Genomic DNA, 14,793 nt, shown 5'->3' with positions numbered 1-14,793 from the left:
CACTAGGGTCAGGTCATCAACCACACAGTGAGAAGCTGAGAGTGCGGCCAGCCCCCAGGACAGGACCCAGCCAAGCGCAGGGGTGGGGAGGTTGGTTGGCCATGGTTATCATGGGTGAGACTTGACCCAGAGTTGGGGTGCTTCCCAGCCATGCAGGACCTTTCGCCAGCCCACCCTGTGCCACCACTGGCAAAGGTCCCCCCAGCCTCCATCTCTGCATCTGGCTCTCACTTCTCGCCTCTCTGGCTTTTCCCAGTGCTAGCTCTGTTTTGCCTGTGTTTTGCAGGGACCCCAACAAGCCCGTCCCCCAGGACACCAAGTTCATCCACACCAAGGCCAACCGGTTTGAAGAGGTGGCCTGGTCCAAGTACAACCCCCGTGACCAGCTGTACCTGCATATCGGGCTGAAGCCACGGGTACGCGACCACTACCGGGCCACCAAGGTGGCCTTCTGGAAGCACCTGGTCCCCCACCTGTACAACCTGCATGATATGTTCCACTACACCTCCACCACCACCAAAGTGCCGCCGCCTGACACCACGCAGAACTCCCACATCACCCGCCGGCCCAATGGCAAAATCTGGACCACCAAGCGCCCCGCCATCTCACCCGCCTACAACAGTGAGAACGGGAAGGAGAATTGGAGCCCAGAGCAGGAGGCGGGCACCTTGCTTGAGAGCCCCCGTGACTACTCCACCGAGCTGAGCGTCACCATCGCCGTGGGTGCCTCCCTCCTCTTCCTCAATGTGCTGGCCTTCGCTGCCCTCTACTACCGCAAAGACAAGCGCCGACAGGACACACACCGGCAGCCCAGCCCCCAGCGTGGCGCCGCCAATGACATCGCCCACGCGCCCGACGAGGAGATGCCCTCCTTGCAGGTGAGCCAGGGGCACCATGAGTGTGAGGCTGTGCCACCCCATGACGCCCTGCGCCTGGCCGCTCTGCCCGACTACACCCTCACCTTGCGCCGCTCTCCAGATGACATCCCGCTCATGACCCCCAACACCATCACCATGATCCCCAATTCACTGGTGGGGCTGCAGACCCTGCACCCTTACAACACCTTCACCGCCGGCTTCAACAGCACGGGGCTCCCGCACTCACACTCCACCACCAGGGTATAGCTGCCCGCCGCCGGCACACACGCATGCACGCACGCACACGCACGCAGCAGACACTGGCAGAGGGACCAGCGGGGCAGATGGAGCCCCCGGACAGAGGGGCAGCGCCCATGGACAGTGTGGCACCGAGCCCGGAGACCTGCGGGGTCCCGGCACGACCGGATGCCCTGCTCTCCCCCTGGCGCTTTCTTTCGTTCCTAGCTAATTTTTGAGAAGTGCTTTGACTCTCCCGGCTCCTGGCTGGAGGGCCCCGTGGGTCACCACGGGGTGCCAGTGGGGTGCACGGGTGACATGGCATAGCCCCTGTGCCCATGCTCTGGCACGGGCAGGCAGGGGGGGACCTCGCTGGCAGTGGCCACGGGGCTCCCCACACCAGGGCTGTACCTCCCCGCAGGGGAATTGCATCCCCAGTGCTCTGCCCGCCGAGCACCCCAGGACTGATGTGGAGTAGGGCCGGGCATCCCTCTTGGCCAGTGCCCGGGCATCCCCAGGTGGCTTGGCATCCTGAGTGCCCTGGAAAAGGCTCCTTCACTGTGTTAAGAAGTGGCCATGGTGCTATAGGCAGAGGGAGCAGGCAGGGTCTGGGGACCCGGCCTCATGCTGGGTGCGGGCACTGGGGCCAGTGCCGGGGCTTGAGGACCCCAGGAACCCTGGGAGTGGGGTCCCGGGCTGGAGACTTGGCACCTCTGCCCCTCTTTGCGCTGCAGAGAATCTCTTTTGTGTCAGTCGTTTCTCTTTGCAGAGACGTTTTTTAAGCAGATCTTTAGTTCTTTACACACTAACGGAGTTGCCGCGTTTTGTCCTTTGTAAAGATTTTAAAACCAAGTGTTCTTGATATAAAATAAAAAGCCAGTTAGAAGCCAGCGTGTGCGCGCGGTGCTGGCCCCCCGCGGCCCCCGCCTGCCGCGGGCGGGCACCAGGCAGGGCACTGCCTCCTGCGCTGCAGGGCCGCGCTCTTTTGTATTTTTGATATTCTCCCTCCTCTGTTGCCCATGTATCTCAGCCAAATAGCCTACCCGACGGCCCGCCCGCGAGCACCCCCTGCCACGGCCCACCCCACTGCCATCACCACCCAGTGCCACCCACCCAGGGCATCACCCACTGTGAGCACTGTCTGCCCACCCCCATCAACCCAGGGCATCACCCTGGCACCGTGTCCCAGTGGTCCCCACCCTGCCCTGCTCCCCCAGGAGCATCCCATGTCCCTTCACCACTAGCCCAGGGCCGTGCTGTGACCTCCCTGCCTCTGCCGCTGCCCGAAAGCAGAGCCAGCAGTTTGCAGTCTGCGGCAGGGGTGGGCAGCACTGTGGGGCTGGCAGGAGCAGGGTGAGCTGCATACCAACAGCAACTCTGCCTCCCACCTTGCTCCCACTGGGGCCTTTCCCCCGTTGCGGGGTGACCCCAGCTCTGGTGTCCAGGGCATGCGGCCCACTCGAGTGGGGGTGATGCAGCCTGCATGGGGCTGGGAGCTCCTGCCCCAGGGCTGGGGCACCTGCTGGGCTGGTGGCGGCCACCGAACTGCATGTGGCTGCGGGTAGCGGGGCTCAAGGTGATGGGCTTCAGTGCAGCTGGGTGTGGAGAAGGAGCTGCCTGGGAGCCCATGTGGGGCACCCCAGTCTCAGCCCCCCACAGTGGGCGCTGGCACCCAGGGCCTGGGGAGGCAGGAGGAAGGGACAGGTCCTTGTGGGGACACCATACCTCGTCCCTGTGCAAGACGGTCCGGCTGGCAGACGCTGCCCACGCTGGCGGCCGTGACGCACCGGTGCCGGCTGGCCCTACTGCCTAGGGCCAGCACACCCCTGGCCCTGCACCGCGCCCTGGCCCCTGCCCCCACCCCAGGCAGGGCTGAGGGTGAGGATGCTCGTTGGAGAATGTATTTATACCCTGTCACCCACGCAGAGTAACAAATTCCAAATAAAACAGAAGTGATATTTTTAATAGTGGTGTGTCTTGCCTCTTCTTGGAGCATGCAGGGGCCGGGGGCTCCCAGGCTGGGTGGAGTGCCCTGTGCTGGCTCAGAGCCACCCTGACCATGGCCATGCCTGCTGGCAGAGGGTCCGGATGGTCCCCATGTTCCTGGTACCTACCCCACAGAGGCAGCAGGAGGACCCTGGTATCACCCCACCAGGTTGGGGTGCTGGACCCCCAGTGCCACACGCATGCAAACCAGCACCATGCGACCCAGGATTGCCAACACTGGGTGCCACAGCGGGGGGGTCCCCCCGCATGCTCCTAGGACTGCCGGGCCTCCCCCCCAGCACTGGGACCCCATGTGGGACCTCATCTGCCCCACAGCCCCCTCCCACCGAACTCCCCCTCCCTGTCTTTCCCAGCCCAGCTCCCCTCCCCCTGCTTGCCAACCAAAAAAGCTGCTGGTTTCATTTCTTTTTAATGTAATTTCAACTGGAGTTGCCATGGAAACCAGGCATAGGGCCTGAATCGCCTCCAGGCAGTGTGCAGGCAGCAGAGCCAGGGCCGAGGCCGCAAGCCAGGGGGGCCGGGGGGCAGGTGGGAGACAGGCAGGGGGGCTGCAGGGGGCCGGGGGGGGGGGGGGCTCTGCCCAGCTCTTCCAGGGGCCCGTTGCAGCTGCAGTGCCACCGGCACATGTCACTCTGCTCAGCACCATGCTCCAACTCCTGTGCCGGACCCCCCCATGGCCCCTGGTCCTGCCCAGTGTGGGGGTCCCACAGCCCCTGCCAGCCTATGCTCTGTGTCCTGGAGCTGCAGCACATGGCAGGCAGTGTGGGCATGGCCTGGGGGCACTAGCCTGGGATGGTGGCAGGCCCCTTGCCATGGGGCAGATGGAGAGGGTGGGGAAAGTGCAGGAGGCAGGCAGCGTGCCATACCATGCTGTGCTGCGCCACCAAAGGCAGGGGTGCTGCAGAGTGCCTGGGATGGGTAGCAGCAGAGCCAAGCTGCGATGGGACTCCGATGGGCTGATGGGACTCCCACCCAGGGCACAGGGCTGCTTCCCCCGGGCTTTTCCATGCTGACAGGCAGAGCTGGTCCCTGGTCTGGTCTCCGGGCAGGGGGAAGGCTGCCCACCCTGAACCCTGACCTGCAGCCCCATCCAGCACTGGCCCAACTGCTGGCCCCTCTGGTCTGACCCAGGCAGCCCCAGGACCGTGTGAGAGGAACCAAGATGAAAAACCTGTATCAGGCCACCGGGCTGGGTTTCCATGGAAATACGGGTGCTACACAGCACAGCTCCAACTGCAGCCAACTTGCTGAGGTGCGAGCAGCAGGGCCAGCCCTACCTGGTAGCCAGTCGCCCATCCCAGTGACTGCCCAGTGCCTAGTGCCCTTTTGAAGGGGAGATGCCTTTATGTCCCAGAACAGGGGCTTGCCCTGCACTTCTGTCCCCCCTCCTCATCTTTGCAAGGCCCCAGCTGCCTGCTGTCCCCATGTGCCAGCACGGCCACCCCAGCTAGGATCCCAAGGGCAAGCTGGTGACAGACTATTAACGCTATTGCCTTTGCAAAACTCCCGAGCCTGCCATCTGTCCAGGGTGTCCTTGACCATCAACAGCATTTCTTTGGAGATCTGGCAAAGCCCAGGGGACACTGTGTCCTGGAGGGTACGTGCAGTTAACATCTGTGTGATGACAGTGGGACATCCTCAGCTTCAGGGGACATGTTTAGGGCTGCTGGCAAAGAGAAGCATAAGGGAACTGAACCGCAAAGGTGTCCCTGGCATGGGGAGGGGATGAGTGACCTGTGCCTGGCCCCTGCCTGCTCCAGGATTCACAGCCAGCAATAAGGATGCTGCTCCGCCCAGCAGCATCACCAGGACGGTGTTCTGGTCCTAGTCCCTGCACCCCTAATGTGCCCAGGACACAGGACAGCAGACCCACAGGCAGGCAGGGCAAGCCATTATGCTGAGTGCTGCAACTCCCTCTGCCCTGTGCTGCAGTGGCACAAAGGATTTCTGTGCTCACCGGCTGCCAATGCCCTTCCTGGCAGAGCTGACTCAAACCAGAGGGTTTTGTCTCTCTGAGGGCAGCAGCCTGGATCCAGGGATGCCTGTGCTGCCGTCAGCCTGAGCCTAGAAGCTCATCCAGGCTGGCAGAGAGGCTTGGGGCAGGATGGCAGGGGAGAGGGGACTCTGAGAGCCTGTTCTGCAGCACCCTTTTCCTCCTGGCAGCAGAGGTGTTTCAGCAACGGTTGGAGCTTGATTTCCCCCACTGTACCAACGCAGGCTGCTGGGCTGTGACATCTCTGACCCCAGCAAAGTGCCAGCAGCTGTGTCACCCCCATCCCTCCATCCAGATGTTGCCCTGCCCATCTCATCAGCTTGTCTGCGTTCGACATACCCTCGAGCTCTTCGTTGCAACTTCAGACACCAAGTTAGCCTCACAGTTAACGTGATTAACAAAGAGCCCATTTCTGGTCCACGTGGTCGCGGACGGGGCAGTTTTCTGAGCACTGGAGGCAGCGCCGGCCCCGGCTGCTTCGTACAGCCCGTCCTTGACCGCTGGCTTTTGCACAACAGTTTTGCCTACTGCGAACGGGCGGCGCTGTCCGGAGGCCGGGCACGGCGGTCAGCGGCAGCGCCGGACAGGCGAGGGTGCTGCCCGCGCTCCCGCCCATCCCCGGGCCTCCCGGGCCTCCCGTCACCTCCCGCTGAGGACACCGGGCGGGCACCGGCCTGGACGGTAACGGCCCGGGTTCCTCCTCCCTCCTTCCTGTTTTTTTCTCCATTTCTATTACATTTTTAGGCGGATTCCCACGCGTTGAGCCCCCGCCCCGGGTGCTGCCGCGGGCGGGGGCGGCCCCGCCGCCCCCCGGCCCGGCCCGGCCCCGCAGCGCCACCTGCTGCCGCGGCCAGGCGCAGCCGGCACGGCGAGCGGCGACCACGCGCGCGCCGCACTGCCCGGCCGACCCCGGCCTGCCTCCCGGAGCCCCCCCAGTGACCCCCACCCCGGCCTGGCTCCTGCAGTCCCCCCAGTGCTTCCCCCCACTTAGCCGAGCCCACAAATCCCCCACTGCCCACCAGCCTGCCCCCCTCCGCCCCCCCCCCCCCCCCCAGCCTGATCCCCCCAGCCTGGCCTCACTAGCCCCTTTCCCATACCTCCCCACCAGTCTGCCCCCCCCCGACACCTCCCAGTGCCCGCCCTCCGCCTGCCCCTTCCCCGCACCCCGCTCCGGGCAGGGCCCCCCCCCGGTCCCGCGGCGCGTCCCGGACCCCGGGTGCGCGGCCAGGGCGGTGCCGGCGGCTGCGGCTGCTCCCCGCCGGGCCCTGCTGACTCAGCCGGCGGCTTCTTATCGTGGGCCTCACCCGCCCCGCACCCCCCGCGATCCCCGGCCCCTCTCTGCCCACCGCCCCCGCCACACTGCGGGGAGACCCCCGTCACCCCACAGTGCCACCCTGCCATCCTCATGCAGGGGACAGTGGCACCACTGCCATCCTCATGCAGGGGATGGTGTGCGGGGTCCTGCAGCCCACCCTGGGGCCCCAAAATGTGGGGCAGGGTCGCCACATCCCAGCACACTGCAGTGCCATGCGGGGTGCTGGGCGGCGGGACCTTGGAGTGGGGCCGTTAGCTGGGTTAATCGTTGACAGGCTGTTTGCCTTTCCCGGCTCCACTTGTAGACAGGGTGTCGGTGGCTCCCCAGGGCCCAGCTGGCAGCCTGCAGCAGCGGATCAAGGTGCTCCGGGTGCTGGGACTGCCCAGAGCTGTCCCCCGGGATGGAGAGTGAGGCTCTGCCATGGTGCATGTGCCCAGCTTGCAGGGGATGTGGTGGGGAGGATGCTCACAGCAGGGGAGCATGGCCAGGGGGACCACAGAGCTCCCACAGGGACCATCCTGGGGGGCTGGCCCTGCCTCAGTGCAGCGGTGGCCCCTGGGCTGTCCCCAGGGGATGCTTAGCCGTGCTGGTGGGTGCCTTGGCAGTGTGAGCACAGGCTTGACACACCTGTGGTATTTACTTGGCAGGGAGCAAGTCCTGGAAGGAGCAAGGCTGTTTGGGAGGGGATGGGGGTGACGTGCCAGAGGGCAGTATAAAGTCCAGGGTGCTGTGCTGGAGGCTGAGGCTGCTGCACTCTCCGAGAGCTTTGCCTGTCCCGCTGCTGAGGTGAGAGCCTGGTGAGCACAGCACCACTGTGGGGGTGGCCACACATCCCCCAGCCAGGGGGGGCACTGGGGGGTCCAGGGTGGGGGCTGCAGAAGGGCTCGGCCATGGGCCAGGGAGGGCAGGGAGCTGGGGGTGCTGGCCGCCATGGGGGGAGTGGGTCAAGGAGCAGAGTGTGGCCTGGGCACCAGCTGCCCTCCCCGCAGCTTCATTGGAGGGTCTTTGCCCACTACCATTTGTGCAGCTCCAGGTGCTGGCACCCTAGGCTGAGGGGTGGAGTTGGCGTTTGGGATAGCATTGTTGCCTCCCCACCCTGCAGGCTCTCAGCTGGTAGGTTTTACAGGATGTGCTGCTCCCCACCTGAGGCTGGGGACAAAACCCAAGGGACGTGGCACCATCCCCACATGGATGGGGCACAGCGTGATGGTGTGGCTTGGGACACCAGCCCTGAGGGACATGGGCACAGGGGGTCCACAGGTACAGGGGCTGTTGCACTTACCAGTGTGTCTGAGCAGTGGGGCAGCGTCAGTAGCTCCCTGTCTTGGGAGAGGAGCACAGCTCCTGCAGCACATGTTCTCAGCACTGAACGCAGCCCCCATTAGCACACAGCCAGCATCACCCTGGTGACTCTTTCCCATGTCCCTAACAGGATGGGGCACATGCAGGGCAGCTCCAGCGACCTCGCAGCCGTTGCTGCTGGCACCAACCCCCTGGCAGCAGAGCCTCAAGGGCATGGTGGCACCCATGGGGGCTGTATCCAGCACACCCAGCCCCGCAGGTCCCCACAAACTGCTCAGTGCCACACTGGGGAGCAGCCAGGCCCCAGCTCTGGTGCCATCCGTGTGGGATTGGCACACAGCTGGGCTCTGCCATGCATCCTGGGGAAGGGACCCCCAGGCACCCCAGGTGGCTGTCCAGTCCAGCGATGCCCGTGGCGTGGTCCCACCAGGCAGAGTGACGAGCACCCCGTGGCTGGCGGTCGGGGCGGGGGGGGGGGGGGCGCACCCATGGTTGGCGCAGGGCAAAGTGGGAGTGGGTGCAGGGCCAGGCAGCGGGAATGCAGCACACAGGCACTTTGTTTGGTTGGGGTGGGCGGAAGTCAGGGCGTTGGATCTGAATGCTAAAGTGTGTTGTTCAGGGGCCGATAAAGGCCCCATTGTATGTAAATAGTTTATAAAGCAGCATATGACTTCCAGTGCAGGGCAGTGGCGGATAGAGACGAGGGCAGGCGGAGCAGAGCTCTCCTGTGAGAGATATGAGACCTTAGAGGGGCCACTGGGGACAGCTCGCGAGGACCCTTCCTCACCGGCAGGTACGCGCCGCCGGGACCCTCCACACCAGGGGCAGCTGGAGGGCAGGTCCCAGCCCACAAGCCTCGTGCTCGGGGTGGGAAGCAGCTCCTGGGACTGCTCAGTGCCAGTGGGGCAGGGGTCTGTGCTTGGGGTGCAGGGTCACCCCATGCTCCCCAGGCAGGGACGGCTCTAGGAGGGTGGCAATGCATGGCTGTACCAGGGCTCCCCCTAGCTCGGGGCTCCCCAGCCCCACTCCTGCAGGGAATGGGGCGATGAGGGCCAGGCCAGGGAGGTGCTAGTGCAGAGGAGCCATGGAGCTCCTTGGGTCCATCCCTAGCCAGAGAGCTCAGCGCTGGGTGAAGATAGGGGGTCCCTGCAGAGGTGTGGGAGCTTCACCCCCTCCTCTGCAGCAGCCGTGGGTCAGGATCGCTGTGCCAGTGTGGGGTGGCAGGGCAGGAGCAGCTGACACTGCAGGGCCAACCGGTCTCCTACCTGCTCTGGCCAAAACTCTGCCCTGAGCTGTGACAGCAGTGGGAGCCATGCTGCTCTCCTGCCATCCGTCCATCCTGCTGTCCACCTACCAGGACTGCGGCAGCCAGTTGCTCCCAGGTCCCTCCTGGGGCTGCTGCCACCAGGGCCGGGATGTGGTGGCTCTCAGCCAGGGGCCCTTCCTGTTCCTAACACTGTCCTGCTCCTAACACTGTCTCTCGCTGCTTGCTCCTGCAGACGTGAGGAGCAATGAACTGGGCCGGCCTCTACACGGTGCTGAGTGGAGTGAACCGCCACTCCACTGCCATTGGCCGCATCTGGCTCTCTGTCATCTTCATATTCCGGATAATGGTGCTGGTGGTGGCAGCTGAGAGCGTCTGGGGGGACGAGAAATCTGCCTTCACCTGCAACACCCAGCAGCCTGGCTGCAACAGTGTCTGCTATGACCACTTCTTCCCCATCTCCCACATCCGTCTGTGGGCCCTGCAGCTCATCCTTGTCACCACGCCGGCCCTCCTCGTGGCCATGCACGTGGCCTACCAACAGCACCAGGAGAAGAAGTTGCTGGTGCTGACGGGGCATGCAGACCCCAAGCACATGGAGGAGGTGAAGAAGCACAAGATGCGCATATCGGGTTCGCTGTGGTGGACGTATGTCTGCAGCGTGGTCTTCAGGCTGCTCTTCGAGGCTGTGTTCATGTACATCTTCTACATGCTCTACCCGGGCTACCAGATGGTGCGGCTGGTCAAGTGTGAGGCCTACCCCTGCCCCAACACTGTTGACTGCTTCATCTCCCGGCCCACTGAGAAGACCATCTTCACCGTTTTCATGCTGGTCACCTCCAGCATCTGCATAGTCCTCAACATGGCGGAGCTGGTCTACCTGGTGGTGCGAGCCTGTGCCCGCCGAGGCCAGCACAACTCCAACCCCTCGTCGGGGAAGGGCTCCTTCTATGGGCACAAGCTATCCTCTGAGTACAAGCAGAATGAGATCAACCAGCTGCTGACAGAGCAGGATGGCTCCCTCAAGGACATGCTGCGCCGCAACCCTGGGCTGCAGGAGAAGGGCGACCGCTGCTCTGCCTGCTAAGGCCAGCGCCATGGGGGCCCCAGCCCTTGCCCCCACCCCACAGCCACCCCACGGCCCTATGCTGTCCCTGTCCCATGGGACAGCCAGGAGGGCATCTTGGGCCATTAAATCTCTGTTCTCAGGCACTGCCTCCCTCCTTTCTGCTCCGGCTGGGATGTGCCAGGGGCTTGGGGTGCCAGTGTGGGGTGCCCACCCCTGCACCCTAGCCCAGGTGGGTGCCACCAGGGGTTGTAGGGGCTGTAGTGCCCGGGCTGGGCTGGGGCCACGGCTGTGGTGCCCTGGCAGCCGGCATGCAGGAGCAGTGACCCCTGGGTGGCATTGAGCAGTGTACAAGGGCTCACGCTTCCCCAGCACCAGCCCCTGCAGCCCCGCATATATTTAGAAAAGTGCCCAGACCAAAAATAGAGGGAAAAAGTTTCCCCAGTGGCTGTTTCATCTGCCAGTCACAGTGAAAGCCAATGGGGCATGCAGCTGCCTCATGCCCCAATAACCCCTCGCCCGCTGTCAGGTGGATGGACAGACAGAGCCGGGCAGGCCTGTCCACACCCGGCTGAGGAGCAGGGGACCAGCCGGGAAGGGGCCCTGCAGCATCCTGCATCACCCTGCTGAGGGGAACCGACAGCGCAGGAACACTGGGCTCTGCCCTACGCGCCCGCCAACGGTGAGGGGTCCCCATGCCGGATTGCCACTGCGCTGTCCCCCACGGTGCTCCCAGCATGCCAAGGCTGCTTTCTACCAGAGGTCTTTGTTCCCGGTGCCTTCCCTGCGACAGGTTAGGGGGTCCCATGGGACGCAGGGTGGGGACACTCCAGGGACAGCCCCAGGTTGGGTCCCTGCACACCCGCTGGGCCGGGGGATGGGGTGGTGGTTCGGCAGGTTGTGGGGTGGTCGTGTCTGGAGGGTGGCTGTCTTGCAGGGCACCGTGACGCGTGCCATGGGGGACTGGAGCCTGCTGGGGCGGCTGCTGGAGAGCGCCCAGGAGCACTCCACCGTGGTGGGGAAGGTCTGGCTCACTGTCCTCTTCGTCTTCCGCATCCTTGTGCTGGGGGCGGCTGCTGAGCGGGTCTGGGGTGATGAGTTGTCTGGCTTCTCCTGCGACACGCAGCAGCCTGGCTGCCAGAACGCCTGCTACGACAGCACCTTCCCCATCTCCCACCTCCGCTTCTGGGTCCTGCAGATCATCTTTGTCTCTACCCCCAGCCTTGTGTACCTGGGCCACATCCTGCACCTGGTGCATCTGGAGGAGAAGGCACAGCAGCAAGCAGCAGCACGGGCTGGCAGTGGGGCCAGGCGGCAGCGCCCCAGGCAGCCCCAGCTCCCTGTGGGGGACACGCGGGGACAGGTCTGCATGCGTGGGGCCATCCTGAGGACGTACGTCTGCAATGTCGTCTTCAAGGCTCTTTTGGAAGTGGGCTTCATTGTGGGCCAGTACGCCTTGTATGGGTTCCAGCTGAAGCCCCTCTACACCTGCAGCCGCTGGCCCTGCCCCAACACCGTGAACTGCTACATCTCCCGGCCCACTGAGAAGACCATCTTCATCCTCTTCATGCTAGGGGTGGCCTGTGTGTCCCTGCTGCTCAACCTGGTGGAGATCTATCACCTGGGTCTCACCAAGTGCTGGCAGGGGCCAGGCCCCAAGTCCCGCATCCTGCCCAGTCCCGGTGGCCCTGTGGGGACCCACAGGACCCACGTCACCCTGCCCAGCAGTGGCAGCCCCGTGGCTGCTGGCAGAGCGCCTCATGGCCTGGCACCCCTGGGGAAGGCGGGTACATGGCTGGGGGGGGCCAGTGGGTCTCACGGGAAGGTGCGAGCTGCAGACCTGGCAGTGTGAACATGGCCTGCTGGGATGCTCAGGGATGGATGATGCATGGGCGGCCACAGTTGTGGTTCTGTCTCCGGGCCCTGCCAGGCTTGTGGCATGGACTCCGTGGCCAGCAAAAGAGATGGGCGTGGCCCCAGGGACATGGCTTGGCCGCTCCCCGCGCTCCTGGGAGTAGTGGGGCTGAGAGTAGGGCTGGGCTGGGGCAGGGTCCTGTCAGCCCTGGGGGAGCAAATAAACACCCATTGCACCTCACTCGACTCCTGCTCTGCCCATGGGCACCGCGGCATTGCTCTCCAACTGGTCTGTCCCACCTGGCTAGGGCAGGGTCACTGCTGGGTTGGGTTGGGCGGCAGCCCTATCGGCAAGGGACAGGAAAGGAGAAGCAGGGCAGGGACAGGCAGGGCATGCCAGGCTAGCACCAGCAGGCACGGGGTCAGGGACCATCATAGCATGCCAGAGCTGGCAGCACACCAGGGGCCAGACACGGTAGGAAGCACAAGCAGGCAGGGATGGACAGGAGCGAGGTGCACGGCAGCAGTGGGATGCTGGCCCTGCTCTCCTGCAGTGCCCACCCTGCCTGCGGGAGAAAAGCAGGGGCTGCCAAAAGTCTTCTGCATCTTTATTTGAAATGAATGGTTTCCAGAGACACAGGGTTAGTCCTACCGCCCTGGCATCACTACAACAAGACTGGTGAGTGGCTCACTCTCCACGTGGACACAGAGAACAGATGGCCCCGGGCCAGGGCCCAGAACAATATATACAGGCTCAACAGGAGACCCATGTACAGCTCAAGAAAACTGACCAGAACACAAGGAGGGGCAGGAGGCAGCAGGGAGCGGTGCACCCAGAGCCAGGCTCGCCCTGGGCAGGGCGCCAGCACCCCACTGCTTTGGGAGGGAGGGGGAGGCCAGGCAGACGTCCTCACTTCTGCCAGCAGCTGCCCAAGCCCCCGGCCAGAGCGGAGGGACCCACTGATGGCACCTTGCACTGAGGAGGGGCATTACGCTAGGATGCAGGACAGTGGGGACAGAGGGGCAGCACTGGCACAGAGCTGTCTCCATCAGTTTTCCACAGACTCAGAAAACATTCACAAAATTGAGGGAGGCGGCTCGGCTGCGTTCAAGGGAGGCATACCTGTGGCAAGGCTGGGTCTCTGCCCTCACATTCCAGCACCAGCTTCCTCTGGTCCCCAAAGCCAGCCCAAACCTCTCCCACCCCTGCGAACAAGCCCTCCCCCTGACCCAACAGCTCTCCGGCTGCTGATGGTCCTTCCCCACTGGCTTGAAAACACCATGCTGCTGCAGCAGCAGAGCTACCGTTCCTGCCGTGCTACCCACAGCCTTGTGAGGGGATGCTAAAGGAAGGGGGAATTAAAAGCCTCGGGGCTGCTGGTCCCAGACAGCACTCTGCCGAATGGTGCGGTTCCTGCACTGGGGTAGGGGGAGAGGGGGGGTAGAGTCAGGGTTGGGAATAGCCGGGGACAGGGCTGGGCAAGGGGAGCTGCCTTGGGGGCTCTGCCACCCCTGTGCTGTGGGGACTGGCCCCAGGGAAGACGGCTCACCCAGCAGCCAGGACAGGAGGCAGGGCTGAGCGCGGGGGCCACGTACGTAGGAGAGGCCCGTAATGAGCAGGATGCGATGTCCAAGTCCGGTAACGATAGACAGTGCTGCCACAGCACTATCCCCTCCCATGCTGCACGGCCCCAGCCCTGAGCAGGAGGCAGGGAGATGAGGTGTCCTGGGCTGGAGCACAGCCAGCCCGGCAGCACCTCGCTCTTAGTCCATGTCGTCCTCCAGGCTACTAAGCCGACTGTGCTCTTCGTAGATCTCCCTCACGGCCAGGATGCGGTTCAGCATGCTCTCCAGCATGCTCCGGTCCATGGGGATGACCGAGTACCAGAGTGGGGACTCGGCGATGCACGACCGTTCAGGCTGCAGGTAGAATACATCGTTGCGGTTCCGCAGACTCTCGGGACTGTAAAGAGAGAGGAAGGTGAACTCTGGGATATCAGCTCCAGGGGCTCAGAAAGCCTGGCCTGCACTCATGGTTATCAAGGGGGGCTCAAGGCTTGTCACAGTCTCTCATCCTTCAGCAGGACAAGGACACAAAGTGAGTCTGCAGCTCCTCACTCAAGACCAAAGCCCCTAATCAGCCAAGCACCACGACTCATACTGCATGCTCCTGCCTGTCTGGAGAGAGCCAAGTAGTGGAAGGGGCCACAGAGAAGTATTCTCTCAACTATGGTCTATACAAACAGCACAGACCCTGGGCAAGGCTTTACATTCAAGTACAAATGTTTGGAGAGCAGCAGCCACTCCACAGGGTCCCACCAAAACCAAGAGGTGGCCCCAAAATGGCACATGCCCCTTCTCCAAAGAAAGCCTCACCATTTGGAGAGATAAAACTCATAGAACTTGACTGGGCATCGGAGTGGGTTCATCCTGTTCTCCCGCTGCTCCAGCATCGGTACCTCCTCCTCACGCTTCCGCTTTCCAGAGCCACCATCTGCAGAGGGGGAGAGAGCAGGATCACGGCTGGGACCCGATGGGGGATGCAGGGGGAGGGACAGAGAGATGCTCCATCAGACCCTACCTCGGCTTTTCTTCTGCTTGGCAGGAGCATAGTAGCGGATGCTCACCACCTTTGTCATGCCACGGGCCGTGGTGCACTTGCGGGACTGGCGCACCACGTTGGTGAAGGAGAGCTGCATGTGCTCATCCGCTGTCTGCAGCCCAAAGAACTTGGTGTTGAAGAACATGAGGGTGTTGAGGAGCACGAAGGGAGAGTAAACGCCCAGCTGCTTGCACTCCCAGAGGTGCTCCTCCTCGACACGCGAGAAAACTGTGTCTGCAACACACAGAGGAAGAACCAGGTCACATCAACAGTGGCCTTGTGGCAATCCCTTCACC

At 63.6% G+C, this 14,793-nt stretch overlaps 4 protein-coding genes across 13 annotated transcripts in view; 3 read left to right on the top strand and 1 right to left on the bottom strand.

The window, feature by feature from the left end:
- Positions 1-2,544, top strand: part of NLGN3 (neuroligin 3) — a 42,101-nt gene extending 39,557 nt beyond the window's left edge. For all 4 annotated transcript variants that reach the window (XM_052813442.1, XM_052813440.1, XM_052813441.1 and 1 more), the window contains one exon: positions 287-2,544. In XM_052813442.1, coding sequence (XP_052669402.1) covers positions 287-1,124 — 838 coding nt within the window. In that variant the 3' untranslated portion in view covers positions 1,125-2,544. The remainder of the gene's footprint in view (positions 1-286) is intronic.
- A 4,553-nt stretch (positions 2,545-7,097) lies between these two features.
- GJB1 (gap junction protein beta 1) lies at positions 7,098-10,185 on the top strand. Of its 3 annotated transcripts, XM_052813426.1 has the most exons (3): positions 7,147-7,195; positions 8,389-8,504; positions 9,211-10,185. In XM_052813426.1, the coding sequence occupies exon 3, from the start codon at positions 9,223-9,225 to the stop codon at positions 10,060-10,062; it is 840 nt and encodes a 279-aa protein (XP_052669386.1). In that variant the 5' UTR covers positions 7,147-7,195; positions 8,389-8,504; positions 9,211-9,222; the 3' UTR covers positions 10,063-10,185. The 3 variants fall into 3 exon arrangements, with proteins under 3 accessions (XP_052669387.1, XP_052669388.1, XP_052669386.1); XM_052813427.1 differs by lacking the exon at positions 8,389-8,504 and having other exon boundaries at positions 7,098-7,195; XM_052813428.1 differs by lacking the exon at positions 8,389-8,504 and having other exon boundaries at positions 7,132-7,206.
- A 101-nt stretch (positions 10,186-10,286) lies between these two features.
- LOC128153740 (gap junction alpha-3 protein-like) lies at positions 10,287-12,380 on the top strand. The gene has a single exon (XM_052813425.1). It carries the CDS (start codon positions 10,919-10,921, stop codon positions 11,891-11,893), a length of 975 nt encoding a protein of 324 aa, XP_052669385.1. The 5' UTR covers positions 10,287-10,918; the 3' UTR covers positions 11,894-12,380.
- Positions 12,381-12,488: 108 nt separating this feature from the next.
- Positions 12,489-14,793, bottom strand: part of ZMYM3 (zinc finger MYM-type containing 3) — a 33,437-nt gene continuing 31,132 nt past the window's right edge. For all 5 annotated transcript variants that reach the window (XM_052813419.1, XM_052813424.1, XM_052813422.1 and 2 more), the window contains 3 exons: positions 14,477-14,731; positions 14,272-14,389; positions 12,489-13,858 (listed from right to left, as the gene is read on the bottom strand). In XM_052813419.1, coding sequence (XP_052669379.1) covers positions 13,660-13,858; positions 14,272-14,389; positions 14,477-14,731 — 572 coding nt within the window. In that variant the 3' untranslated portion in view covers positions 12,489-13,659. The remainder of the gene's footprint in view (positions 13,859-14,271; positions 14,390-14,476; positions 14,732-14,793) is intronic.

The sequence above is a fragment of the Harpia harpyja genome, chromosome 18, assembly GCF_026419915.1.
Source record: "Harpia harpyja isolate bHarHar1 chromosome 18, bHarHar1 primary haplotype, whole genome shotgun sequence".
Taxonomy (NCBI): domain Eukaryota; kingdom Metazoa; phylum Chordata; class Aves; order Accipitriformes; family Accipitridae; genus Harpia; species Harpia harpyja.
The sequence above is the reverse complement of the archived record's forward strand: the minus strand, read 5'-3'. Positions and strand labels throughout refer to the sequence as shown.